General features: G+C 38.4%; 1 protein-coding gene and 1 non-coding gene across 2 annotated transcripts; both read left to right on the plus strand.

The window, feature by feature from the left end:
* Positions 1-4715: 4715 nt before the first annotated feature.
* LOC122669910 (translationally-controlled tumor protein homolog) lies at positions 4716-9286 on the plus strand. The gene is made up of 5 exons (XM_043866816.1): positions 4716-4758; positions 7982-8055; positions 8629-8757; positions 8844-9001; positions 9127-9286. Exons 1-5 carry the CDS (start codon positions 4731-4733, stop codon positions 9242-9244), a joined length of 507 nt encoding a protein of 168 aa, XP_043722751.1. The 5' UTR covers positions 4716-4730; the 3' UTR covers positions 9245-9286.
* LOC122670162 lies at positions 6964-7065 on the plus strand. Its single transcript, XR_006334139.1, has one exon. It is a non-coding gene; the product is annotated as a small nucleolar RNA snoR99 (small nucleolar RNA).
* Positions 9287-9701: the final 415 nt, after the last annotated feature.

The raw sequence follows: 9701 nt of genomic DNA on the forward strand, positions 1-9701 counted from the left end.
GGAGGGGCGTAGATACACGCAATCCAGATAGAACTAGCATTGGGTAGAAAAATATGAAGAGAAATAACATTCTCAAAATCAACACATTCCATCAACCATTTTATCGTTCTCTCTTTCAAATTTTTTTTTGGGAAAATTACAAGATTAGTTAATATTGAGTTTTGATTTACAAAATTAATCAATTAATGTTTATATTAACGGAATTAGTCAGATTGAGTTTGGGTATTACAAAAATAACCAAAACAGTGGTTGTTGCCTCGTCATGTTTTTTTTTACATTTTTGCCCCCAACTTCATCCCTGTTCTCTCTCTCTCCCAATCCCAACAAAGCTTATCCTGCCTCCACCAACAGCGGCTGGCTTTGGTTCAGGTAGCGGTGATGGGGAGATTTTGGTGGATCGGATTCAGGTGAAGGAATCTCAAGCACAACCTCCTTGTGAGGATCGACAGTAGCCCTGCTCCTGCTCTTTGTAAACATATATTGTGAATGATAAAGCATAGCGGGAGATAAATATACCGCCAGTAAATTCGTCTTCTGCTGGAAAGGTTATACGTTGCAGAGGTACTGATAATCGAGTGCTACTAGCTTTTTCTTGCTTATCATTGTACATTTGCTTGTGGGTCGATTTTGGGTTTTATTGAGGAGTTTCAGATTATGGTTTGAGTTTTCTGGGATCTTTACGGTTTATTAATGAATCACTGAACTGGATTTTTAGTTATCTCTGATTTGGAATATATTTTGAATGAAGAAGAGTTTGATACTGTTACCCAGTTTTATTTGCTTTGATGATTTGTTTGTTTTCCCTTGCTTTATGGTTTTCTCTTTCCGTGTTTGTCTCCCTGTGGGAATAGCTACGGTGGCATGGGAAGCAGGGAAGCCACTAGTGATCGAATAAGTGGAGGTAGCGCCACCACAGGCAATGGAGGTTTGTTTTGAAAATCCTCTACACCTCACTTTGTCATATTGATCTCTACTTCTGGGAGGCTAAGGTAATAATTTTTACATACCATTTATTCCCGTTGAATAATCTGGATTTAAAGGGTGAGAAAAGGATTTAAAGCCTCTCTCCAACTTCTCAGAAGAAGGGGCTTTAAAATCGATCGGCTACTACTCAAATTGGGTGCTCTCTGTGAAAAGTTCTCTTTTGTCAAATCTTTTATTTTTTAATGGATCCTTTTGTCAAATCTTTGGGATGTAATTTTTTCGGCGGAAAAAAATTGCTAATTGGTTTATACAGTATCTCTCGTCCTCCAGTCCTCCCTGCTTCATGCCGATTTGACAGAGCACCGCCTTGAACTCCGACGGTTCCTTTCTCTTTAATGGCCAATCATGGGGTTGGAGGCGATGATAGGAGAGGGTTGGTCTGGATGGGAGAGGTTTCTTCTTACTTCCTCTGTTTCAATCCGTTTTCGTTTTCGTTTTCGTTTTCATTTTCATTTACTTAAGCCCTATCCTTCCAGTGTGTTCTTCTCGGTCGTTGGAGTGTGGTGGTCGATGGTGGGCTTCGAGAGTTGGATCGGTGGATGATGATGATGTGATGGTGTCTTTGATTTTGCTTCTCCCACTTTGGGGTGGTGGTGGTGGGATTGGGGGTTAATTCCATGGTTAGAACAAAGAGGTCAAGGGGCCTCGGTGGAGGTTCAGGTGCTGGCGAGCGGTGGGTTTGTAGGGTGGAGGTGCTTGAACGAAGGCAGGAGATGGGTCATGCGAAGGGAAGGGAGAACAATTTGGATCCTCTATTGCCGAGCTGCCCGGCAGGACCATGCTGCCAAGAAACGGTGTGGCATGCAATGACCGCCTTACCCCTACTTGGGCAAGGCACTTGGACAGGGGTAAGCCAGTCATAGCGCGCCTAGCCGTGTCTTGGCAGCACGGTCCTGCCGAGCAGCTTGGCAGTAGAGGATCTGGATCGAGGTTAGAAAGTAGGGGGTAGGATCAGGGGTAAATATGTCAAACAAAGTAGGTAACTAAGGTAAGAGAGGGAGATACACTCTAGTGGCTAATTTTGTAAGCCTAAACTCAATGTTGAACAATTTTGTTAAGTAAAAGATACAATGGATAGTTTTGTAAGAAGAAACTCAAAAGTGACTAATCAAGTAATTTTCCCTTACTTCTTTCCCCACCCCCATGGGCCCCACCCCACAAACAAATCTAGAGAGAAACCCAAATAAATACCCATTGGGACCTCATAATTTTGGTATCAGATCGGATAGATGTATTGGGTCGGTCTCGGCCCAAATAAGACGCATTTGCCCATATTTTTTCATAAAAAAATTAATATTTATTACGTTCTTACCTTTGTTTGTATTGATGTATTGTATCGGTCTTGGCCAACACCAACCATCCAATATCGACCGATCCAGTCTGAGATTAAGAACCATGATTGGGATCGACCAAATGCAGTTCAGGTTCAGGCGGCCTGGATCCAATTCCAATCCAAATGGATTAATTACTTTGTAAATTCAAGGATTTATAATCCTAAAGATATAAAATCCAAATTTCACGATCCAAAAATAAATCTAAAGGTCATTGAAAATATTAAAAGCCTCTTAGCCAGTGTGTCCTACATGATTCAAAATTGAGTCCTTCATAAAATAATTTCTAAGTTAAATCATTTTAAAATACTCGGAAATAAACCCTTATATTATAAAAATTGACTCGATTCTGAGGTTACCTTACTAGTTTTGACTTCGTCAACCTTGTAAGGGCATTTTGGTTATTTTATATCTTGACATACTGTTTGTCCTCCCACCCTCTCCTTTGGAGACAACCCCTAGCTTACCCGGAGCTGGGGTGTGCCCAACCCTTGCCCCTTGCCCTACAAAATTTATATTTTTTTATTTGACATTTTTTTATTATAATTATGCATGACTAGTGAGCATAAAGGACAATCGAAAGAATGAGGGGAAATGATCCAAGCATATGATGGGACTTGAGAGTCTCCAAGGGACCAAGACAAGGAAGGGTGTCAATCCGTTTGGTTTCGATTTGGTTCCATGACTTGAGGGTGTGGCCCAAAATCGAATAAAAAATCGAGTTAGTTTTGAGACCACCAATCGAATCCGAACTTGCTTGGTTTGGTTCGGTTACAATTCTAATTCAATTTTCAAATAAGGTTTCAATTTGGGCTTCGGTTTCGGATTACAATTCTGATTCAATTGCACACTTGAAGAGTTGACGTTGAAAAAGGAAACCAAGAAACTAAGAAAGAGAAATTGAGAAAACCTGAAAAGTGAAATATGAAAAGTCATTCTGTTAGATGGTTACTAAAATACAAAGAAAATTTATAGGGTTTTTTATTTTGCCCCATGAAAAGTAGAATATGAAAAAGAAAACATAGGAAAGTGGAATATTTAAAGTCATTCGGTTAGATATGGTTACCAAAAATTTTAAAAGATATATAGTTTTTAATTAAGTGGTTTATTCGATTCGGTTTCAGTTCAAACCGATGGGTCTTGGCATGAAATCGAAATCAAACCGAATTAGAATACCATATACCAGAATCGAAACCAAACCGAATTAATTCGATTCGATTTGGTTCGATTAATTCGGCTCGATTTTAGGTTCGGTTTTCGGTTTCGATTTTGGTTTGGGAAAAAGAACTTTGTTGGAGTGTGGCGTTCGCTATCACTCCCATGAGTCTTTATCTCTCCCCCCATATGAAAAGACACCTTTGCCTCCTTATATTGAGGAGAAGAGAGCTAGACACATGGGAGTGCTGGCACAGACGACACTCCCAAATAGAAAACTACTTCATTTTTTCCTTTTTGGTAGAAAAAAGATGTACTGATTAGGATAACCATGTGTACAACCTATAGCTTCAGACTCACAAAGCCTTTCCAATGAATGGAATGCGGCTAGTCTGTCCTACACATGATGAACATGGTTTTCCTTGCCAAGAGTCCAATAATTACGATACCATCACTATTTTGCTAAAACAATATCCTAAATTTTGATAGAATTTTTTTTTTTTTTTGTATTACACTTCTATAACATATTTCCTATTTTTTAATATTTATATAAATTTATATTAATTTTTAGGGGCCATGTTCTCTGCCCCAGGAGCACACGGGGGACATAGGCTGTGCCTAGACACATGGGATAGGATGGGACGATCATTTCGATCATTCAGGGGGGCGGATGCGATCATTTCACCTACCCCATGTGTCTGAGCGCATCCTGCACTACTTGAGCTACACGGGTCCACTATGGACATGAATTTTTTATAAAAATTGTTTTGATATGAAATCAAACCAATACAAGTGATCTATATATCACATTCTCCTTTTGTTTAACTATTTTTTTGGTCAAAATATATATCACATCATCACTATAGGTGTTGTTAGTTTTAGAGAGAGAGAGGTTGCTAGGCTTAACATTCATCTCTGATCCTCTTTTGGAAAAGACCCCCTTACCCTCCTGTATCCAACCTTGGAGCATACCATTAGATTTCCAAAAGCTGGCGGCATATCAAACCCTCTCGCATATAGAATGGAATCAATGGATAATAGAATAAAATAGTCTTCGGGTTTGATTGAAATTTCAATGCAAAAGGACTCCACGCGACCAGATAGCCTTCTTTACGTAATTGTGACTTCTCTCGTCAAATCCTCGCCTATAAATACTTGGCTTCCCTTCCTCTGCAAACCCTCTAGCTCCCTAGCCAGCACCGCTTTCCTCTCAATCCTTATTCTTAGTTGTAGTAGGCGCCACCAAGCAATTTTACAAATATGATCGTCTACCAGGATCTCATCACAGGTAATTTGCTCTTTGATTTGTTCAGTTTTTAATCTTGAGTTCCTTTCTATGACGATTTCATAGATCAGTGAGGTTTTTTTTTTTCTTTCCCAAAGGAATTTGTTTCTTTCGTTTACCATGTATCTGTTTCTAGGGTTCTAGGTGGGTGATTTTCTATGACGCAAGAAAGAATCTTAACAAACCATTCCCTTCGATTCCGTTTCTACGGAAACATAAAAAAGCTCATTATGTTTTACTGTTTTTTATGCTTTGTAGCTTTACTCATCAGATCTGATATGAAATATTGTTCCATGCATCAATCAGATCTGGCAGGCTTGAGCTCGTTTTCTAGGTCCTAAAATTTGTATTATCTATTATCATGTTCTCGCAATAGTTTATCTATTAGATCTTGTTAGAAATCATTGTCTTTCGTAGTCCTTTGGTTGTTTCTACTTTCAATCAATTGTCTTTATTCCCTTGTTATTGCATCTTTACGAGTGCTGCAAGAGTTGTGTTTTTCTAAATTAACTATCTTAAAGATAAAGAGAAGGTGGAGAGTGTTGTAAGGAGGAAATTATACCTCTTTACTGAGAAAGTACTCTCTAATAAAGAGGCATCTTTTCCTCTTATCACAACTCGAGCCTTCGCTCTTTATCTTTTCAAAGAGTTAATTTAAACAATCCCAACGGGATCTAACATTTTTCCTGGTTATCTTTCCAATGTTTGCGTCTTTACATGAAATTAATGTTCTGGGGAACTTTGTTATTTTTTTTCCAGTGTTTGTCATACGGTTCTCCTATCATGGGGGCAGGAAATCGGTGATATATATCATAACTTCAGTGATGACCCTTAACAGGTTGTGGGTCCAATGTGATTCTGGGATGTGATCAATTTTTTATCTAGGCTTTGGACCTCTATCCCTCTGGCTTTTATTTGTGCCTCAAGCTGAATTGGTTCCAGATTTAGGGTACCCATCTTATCTGTCATCTATCTCCATAATCTCTGTTTATAGGTGATCATTCTAGGTGGGACATTTGTTGAATCTATGATTGTCAAGGCGTCGCCTAGGCGTCCAGGCACCTTTCCCTCGCCTTGTTTTTTAGTGTCTCCTTGGTTTTTTACCCCCTCGCCTTGGTTTGCCTAGGCCCTTTAACAACTATGGTAGAATCACAGGAATCTAAGAGTTAACAATTGTGGGAGATATAGTGTATATATTGCTTATGAACAGTATTAGACATGTAATCTGACCATTGTTACGTTATAATGGTTCATTTGGGGGTATAGGATTCAGTTTTCCTGACCTGCAATCTGTCAAAGAAATCGGTTTGCTTAGTGTAGACTTCTGTGCTAAAATATGGTTTCTTATTCTATCAATTGACTATTGAAACGTGACTTTTTTTTTTTTTTTTGAAAATCTTATTCAGTACTTATAGTGGTTTTTGGGAATGTTTCCCAAGTGGGGACTATTCCATTAATTAAGGTTTTTCTTTTGTATACTGGTGTAGTACGCCTTCAAAATAATATTATCTTAGAGACTGTCTACATGCTAAGATTTCAATAGAAATAGCATTTTAATAATTAGTTGTAAACAATCCCAGCATCGTGTTTGTGCTTATTACTGGGTTCAAGTATCTTCTGGAATGTTCCTTGATCTATAAGGGCTGATTGTATGGTTGTCTGAATGAAAAATATGTTATGGTTCTTACTGTACATGATGAGATGTTAGCTGGTGAATTTTGCATTTTTCATCCCCTATACCTTGTATTATAGGCTGTTTTTTATTTATGCGTAGAATATTGCATGCCTGCTGCATTTCTTCATTGAAATCCCTTACATAATAAAAAATTGTTTTTCCTGTTTATATCCACGTCTTTGAATGTAAACAGAAGTTCTAGAGAGCTACATTCTTCTCATCAAGTCATCCCTTTTTGTGATTTTTTGTGAGGCATGACATGTATAATTGGATGGTATATATGAGGCCGTTATTCTTTAGTGTGGGATAGCTTTATTAAAGTTTCTTATCTCCTTTTGTAATAATAGTCTTCTAGTTCCCATTGTCAGTTTCTTGGACAAACTATCTTAGTTTACTTCTTTCGTGCGTCATTTAATTTATAGTCATAGTTATATATGTTATGCCATGTGTGCTCTTGGTGATTCTGCAACTTCTCTGGGCATAATCAGATCTGTATCTTTGGATTGGACGTCTGCCCCCGCTGGCTGTTGTATGTGCCTAAGAGTTGAACTGGTCCCTGATATGGAACCCCCATCTACTCTGTCAGCTATCTCCATTATTTCTGTTTTTTGCTGATCATTTAGGATGGGACATCTGCACAGTCGTCAATGTAACAGTTAGGTGGGTTTAGGCTCCATGGTCCTGATTTAGGAAACCTAGGTACTAGGTAAGCCATTTTGTTTCACTTCTGTTATATTAAGATCTTTAAAACCTGATGATGGAGGGCTGGTTTGGAGGAGGAAGATTCCTGAGAAGACGCAATTGCATCACCTGATTTAGGGAACTTTTATGGGGTGATTTTGAGTGTTCATTTCCATTGGAAATGTTTTATCAATTTGTGGAGAAGATGGTTGTAAGGGAGATAGGGGACCATTGAAGCGTGTATCCTTAGTTTTATCCCCCTTTCTTGCTTTGCATTGATTTATTTGCTCTACATATTGCTCGGAATGTATCCTAATGTACATTTGCTTGAGTTAACATGAGATACTGGTTGTATATGCTAAGATTTTATGAGATATTGAGCTTATATTCTAAGATTTTTCAGTAGGTTAAGTGTACAAAAAATAATATACTAGATGATCTGGATTTTTGGACACCACTTCTAGAGTCCATTAGCTTCTTGACCTTTTAAATAGCTAAGTGGTATGGTTTTCCTTTCCACTCATTGAATGAAAAATATCTGTTAGATTTTCTTGAATGTATGCCTGAATTCCCCATCATGTGGAAAAGCTTATGTTGAGTTGGTCTGTATTGTTTAGCAATTTCATTTTCAATTTGTTTATGGTTCTTTGTAGCTTTTGAGATGTCACCAAATAAGTGATATATGACTTTCTCTTGGCTTGCATTTTTCATATAATATTTCCTTTTCTTTGTTTGTTCTACTTTGCTTTTCAGAATGCAAATACCTGTTTAGTAATTTGAGTGGTGTTGGCTTTTCTTATTGCTGAACTTGATGTTATCTAGTTGTCTCGTTTAAATTTATGCTAAAAATGTGAATCCATGAATTTCCAGGTGATGAACTACTCTCGGATTCATTTCCGTACAAGGAGATCCATAATGGAATCTTGTGGGAAGTTGAAGGAAAGGTGACCTTTTTTGCCGCCTTAAATTCATTTTGGGTTATAGTCTGTTTGACTGTCACATTCTGGTGTAGCTGCTACCAAACCTTATGACTTTGTATTATACTATTATGAAAGTACTTTGATTCAAGGAAAAACAGAGGGTTTATGTGAATTGTTGTCAATGTTTTGCTGTGCACTTATTGGCGTAAATTTGATCCCAATTTGTTGGCTAGAACTCTTCATGAAAATCAGGAAAAGAAAACATCCATAAGGATAGAATTCCCAACTTGGACTATCCTAGAAAAAGAGAAGGATGGGTAGAGGAGATTTTCATAAGGGGCGCTGTTCTCTGTGCCGCACCGCAGCCTGCGCCAAGGCGCATGGGGGTGGGTGCAATGACCATCCTACCCCCCTGCACTGGCTGCCCATGTGCTTGGGTGCAGGCTGTGCTGCGGCACAGAGAACATTCGCCCTTTTCATAATTATTGAAGCTTGGGGTCTTTATATATGTTGACATTAGACTGTTGTAAGATTTTGAAGTTGTTATTATAATGTGGTGGACAGGGAAACTAATCTATTTCATGTGTGATTTTTTAGTGGGTAGTTCAAGGTGCAGTTGATGTAAATATTGGTGCCAACCCTTCTGCAGAAGGTGGCGAAGATGATGAGGGTGTGGATGACCAGGCTGTCAAGGTTGTCGATATTGTTGACACATTCCGTCTCCAGGTTAATGATCACCTCCAACCTTAAGCGTCCACATATATTTGTTTTTGTTCATTAGGTGGATCTTATGGAACTTCTTTTTATTACAGGAACAACCTTCTTTTGACAAGAAGCAGTTTGTTACTTACATGAAGAGGTACATCAAGTTGCTAACACCAAAGCTGGAAGGGGAGAAGCAAGAGGAGTTCAAGAAGAACATCGAGGGTGCGACTAAGTTCCTGCTTTCGAAACTGAGGGACCTCCAATTGTATGTCTCCATTTCTTCTATCGAAATTTCAAAACAACATTTTCTCTTGGAATTTGTTCCATTTTATTGTGTTTTCCATTCGTGTTGTGGTATTTTGGATTTCTAATACCGTCATTTGTTTCCAGTTTTGTAGGAGAGAGTATGAATGACGATGCCAGTGTGGTCTTTGCATACTACAAGGAAGGTGCTGCTGACCCAACGTTTTTGTACTTTGCCCACGGGTTGAAGGAGGTTAAGTGTTAAGCAAGAGGATAAGGGAGAATGTTTAGTTTGATTTTGTTTTTACGTGCATATTAGTTTGGATTTAGAACAGCTTCTTTGTGAAAACAGGGGTAAGGCTGTTGCGTACATTATGACCCTCCCACAGACCTATTGGTGGGAGCCTTTTTTTATTAGTTTGGGTTTAGAAATTGTGTGCTTGTTGCTTATTATGTCAGTTGGCTTATATCAAATCTTTATCACCTATTGTGTACCTTAACTTGCTTAATTTTTTATATCTTGCATTTTTCCCTGGGTTTCTGTTATTTCATGTCATGGCTTTGTTTTTTTAATTCCAGTATATGCATTGGTGACACCGTGACTCCATTGTATGTCAGCACTATTCGTTTGGTAGAATATTGCTTCTCCCTTTGAGATTATTGGAACCTAATGCGTTAGAGCTACGTTCTTGAAGTACCATATGCAAAGGTATCTAGAATCT

Source organism: Telopea speciosissima, chromosome 7 (genome assembly GCF_018873765.1).
Source record: "Telopea speciosissima isolate NSW1024214 ecotype Mountain lineage chromosome 7, Tspe_v1, whole genome shotgun sequence".
NCBI lineage: Eukaryota > Viridiplantae > Streptophyta > Magnoliopsida > Proteales > Proteaceae > Telopea > Telopea speciosissima.

Coding starts and splice junctions, on each gene's coding strand:
- LOC122669910 (XM_043866816.1), top strand. CDS start 4,731: ATGATCGTCTACCAGGATCTCATCACAG. Junction 8,056..8,628: donor TGTGGGAAGTTGAAGGAAAG/GTGACCTTTTTT, acceptor GTGATTTTTTAG/TGGGTAGTTCAAGGTGCAGT. Junction 8,758..8,843: donor TTGACACATTCCGTCTCCAG/GTTAATGATCAC, acceptor TTTTTATTACAG/GAACAACCTTCTTTTGACAA.